This window comes from Pollicipes pollicipes, unplaced genomic scaffold, assembly GCF_011947565.3.
Source record: "Pollicipes pollicipes isolate AB1234 unplaced genomic scaffold, Ppol_2.1 Scaffold_6686;HRSCAF=7923_pilon_pilon_pilon, whole genome shotgun sequence".
Lineage (NCBI taxonomy): Eukaryota > Metazoa > Arthropoda > Thecostraca > Pollicipedomorpha > Pollicipedidae > Pollicipes > Pollicipes pollicipes.
Window position 1 is genome coordinate 5,544,725 of NW_023596921.1, and position 3,548 is coordinate 5,548,272.

A 3,548-nucleotide genomic window follows, 5' to 3' on the forward strand; every position below is an offset into this window, starting at 1 on the left:
GGGTAAAAAGTACACGTGTTTTCGCCTTATGTCGTCAATACTTTTCCGCAGGTGCCTTTTTTCCATGCCATCGATGGGGGCCGAGGTCATGGGGGAAGGGGGCGGAAATCCACCCTTTCTCCTGGCAGGCGAAGGACCATCTGAAGCCCGGCGGGGACGTGTTTGTTAATGATCACCGGGATCAAATCTCGGTTGCACTTTGCTGCTGGTTCACCTGATGATTTGATCGGGAACGTAACATTTACACAGGAACAACTAATGGGTGGTGAAGGTGGTGTGGGTGTGACACGTTTGTCCCAGCTGGAGATGGTGTGGGTGTGACATGTTTGTCCCGGCTGGAGATGGCGTGAGTACGACATGTGTGACCCGACTGAAGATGGTGTGGGTATTGCGCATGTGACTCGGCTGGAGATGGTGTGGGTGTGACACGTTTGTCCCAGCTGGAGATGGTGTGGGTATGACACGTCTGTCCCGGCTGGAGATGGTGTGGGTGTATGACATGTGTGACCCGGCTGGAGACGGTATGGGTGTGACGCGTGTGACCCGGCTGGAGATGGTCTGGGTATGACATGTGTGACCGGCTGAAGATGGTGTGGGTGTGACACGTGTGACCCGGCGGGAGATGGTGTGGGTATGACGCTTGTGACTCGGCTGGAGATGTGTGGGTGTGACGCGTGTGACCCGGAGATGGTGCGGGTATGACGCGTGTGACTCGGCTGGAGATGGTGTGGGTGTGACACGTTTGCCCAGGCTAGCAGCAGGAAGCAGAGCGCGCGGATCAATGGTTCGAAGTCTGACTGGAACGACGTCGCCGGGGGAATACCTCGAGAATTGGTGCTGGGACCACCTCCGTTCATTATTTACGTCGACGATTTACCAGAAGTGCGAAGCGCGGTTAAAATGTTTGCGGATGTTACTGAGGTGTTCCATGGCCCCAGCCGTTTTCTTCCCACGTTAACCTCAATGACCTCATCAGTTAGTCGGAATATTACGATTGTTCCCACTCAAGGCACCCAAGCGCTAAATAGTGCACATCGGCACTTGCAACCCGTGCCTGACATACTTCCTGAACGGCATGGAAATCGCAATTGTGCCCACCGAAAAGTACCTAAAAAAATTTGCGGAGGCTCATGCAAGATCGTGTTCCACGTGCAGACTGCGAAGGGGGTTTCTGAGGCCAACCAAAGGCTGGCCGTCGTGAGACTGCCACTCACCAATATTGACATGCTCACGCTGCCACTGTTGCTTGGACCACGGCACGTCCATTTTGGCACAACTATTCGAGATTATGGCATCATCACCTGGCCCGTTCAAAGAGCTGGACATCATCACATAGGGTCGGTTCGGCGATCTGGGCATCATCACATAGGGTCTGTTTGGCAAGCGGGGCATCATCACTTGGGGTCCGTTCGGCGAGCTGGATCAGGAACGAATGGAGCGGGTTCAATGACGAGCTGCACGTCTCGTCCAAGGGGTAAGGCACCGGCCTGAGAGGCTCAGACTCCTCCAACTGCCTTTGCTGCACCACCGACGTCGCAGGGGAGACAAGGTTGCAAGGTTCCAGATGCTTCACGGAAGCATGCCTTTGCTGGTTGGTGAGTTCCTGACCAGGCACGACTCGGAGGTGACGAGAGAGCATGAATGCAAGCTGAGAAGCCCTCAGGCCATGACCTTCGTCTTTTGGAATACATTCAGCTCCTGGGTCGTAAATGGTTGGAACGCTTTTCCACCGGCAGTACTTTCGTCATCCGCAGCCGAACAGTTCAAAACTGGGCTCGATTGGCGCTGAGCTGGCAGCATGTACGACGGCCAACGCTGACCACGCCATTGAAATGAGGGTTTTAAGTTACCCGACGGGATTTTGAAAAGACCGGGATTCACAAGCCACAAAGGTCTTTTAATTCCTGATCATCGTTCGGTAATGCGTGTTAGTTGATAAACTTTAGATTAGAACTCGTTGGCGAAACAAATAGCGGAAACCCAACGTTTTTGGATCCACGGTTCAAATGTGAGCCCTGAACTAATCTGGTCTTGCCGCATGCTGACAACGGGTGTCGTAACAAACATGCGTTCCCCTTTGACCACACTGACGTTGAATTGCTGCTGCCACCGGCCGCTTCTATCCAAGTCAGGGGCCTTATAGCGAGCGCGTTCAAAAGAGGGCATTTAGGCTCTCTTTCCGCTGTCCCTCCCCTTTATGGTCGCATTTTTCTTTTAGCACCAAAGATGGTTCCTGACCAATGCCAAAGGAGAGCGACGTGTTCTCACTGAGCTACTTCCTTCCGGCGGGGGTCTAAAAAACGGCATGTGACGCTTCCCCCCTTCCCCCCGAATATAGTATTTGAGTATCCTGGCTGCGCCCCTGCGAGCGCGTTAATAGGGACTTGAACCAACCATACCGCCACGAGTTTTGGCTCAATTTAACTGATGGTTCAAATGAACCCCAGTGGAACCAGGGGCTGATTCCAGTTGAACTGCGGAGGACAACGAGTTGAGGTTGTCTGTTCCATTTCATTCATTTTGATGGTTGTTGATGCACTTTCAGTTGTAATCGGACGTTTCAGTCCTCATGTCTGTTCGATTTTCTATACCAGATTCGAACTAGCACCATTGATAATGTCTGAGGCTTTCTGGTGAAAACTGGCCGTTTCAGCTTGGTGCTTCAGCTGGTGACCATGTGTATTTTGGTGATGGAAGGGACCATTCTGGTCGTCCAATTAATTTTTCCCGAGAACTATTTCAACCTTTGAACAGCTGTAAAGCGAGAAGGCTAATCACGGAAACACACTGCTGGAAATCTGGCTTAAGGAAAGAAAGGGTGGTGTCTACAAGTGGTTATTCAAGATTCGTGGTGTATTTCTATATCGAATTCAGTAAGCTGTTCGAAGGCTGCGTCTGTCTCCACCCCACGGTTCATTAAGCATACACTATCGCGTACAGACTGACCTTGGCCGCAATAAGTACGGAAGAGGATTGCTCCCGCCCACGTACCTATCTTCCAAATTTGCCTTCGCCCAAAGCATACTCCTGCACCACCTTGAACTTACCGACCTTCGTTGGAAGTGGAAGTCATGAAAGGGAGGCTTTGGCGGAGAGGTGGTGGGGTAAGCAATTTAAGTGATAGCAGGGAAGGACAATAGGAACGAAGGGACTGAGACAGAAATGCATCACAGGGCCTGCCAGGCTGCACAAGGCCATACTCAGTCGTACTAATGTAAATCAATTGGAATTGTTCAGTTCAGAGAATGCTCATCTTTCAGATATTGGTTATTTTTGCATCCCTGAAGCCATAAAACCCAACTCTTTCTGTTCCTTTGTTGTCCTCATACTGCATTGTTTTTGCAACTACCAAGGTTCCTGTAAGACCAGACTTTAAATAGTACATCTCATGCTGAACATGTTTGCAAACATGTGAACATGTTATAGAAGTAATTCCATGCCTAAAGATTCTAAAACATTTGTAATGCAAAATTATTTTTGCAACATCACAATTGGCCTGACCTTGGTTTGCTGCACATGGGTGTCTGGTCATCAGATAGGTAATCTTC

General features: G+C 50.5%; 1 protein-coding gene across 1 annotated transcript in view; it reads right to left on the reverse strand.

The window, feature by feature from the left end:
- LOC119107344 (protein DENND6B-like) overlaps window positions 1-1,226 on the reverse strand; it is a 7,093-nt gene extending 5,867 nt beyond the window's left edge. The window contains exon 1 of the mRNA XM_037230771.1: window positions 1,215-1,226. Within this exon, the coding sequence (XP_037086666.1) occupies window positions 1,215-1,226 (12 nt within the window). The remainder of the gene's footprint in view (window positions 1-1,214) is intronic.
- Window positions 1,227-3,548: the final 2,322 nt, after the last annotated feature.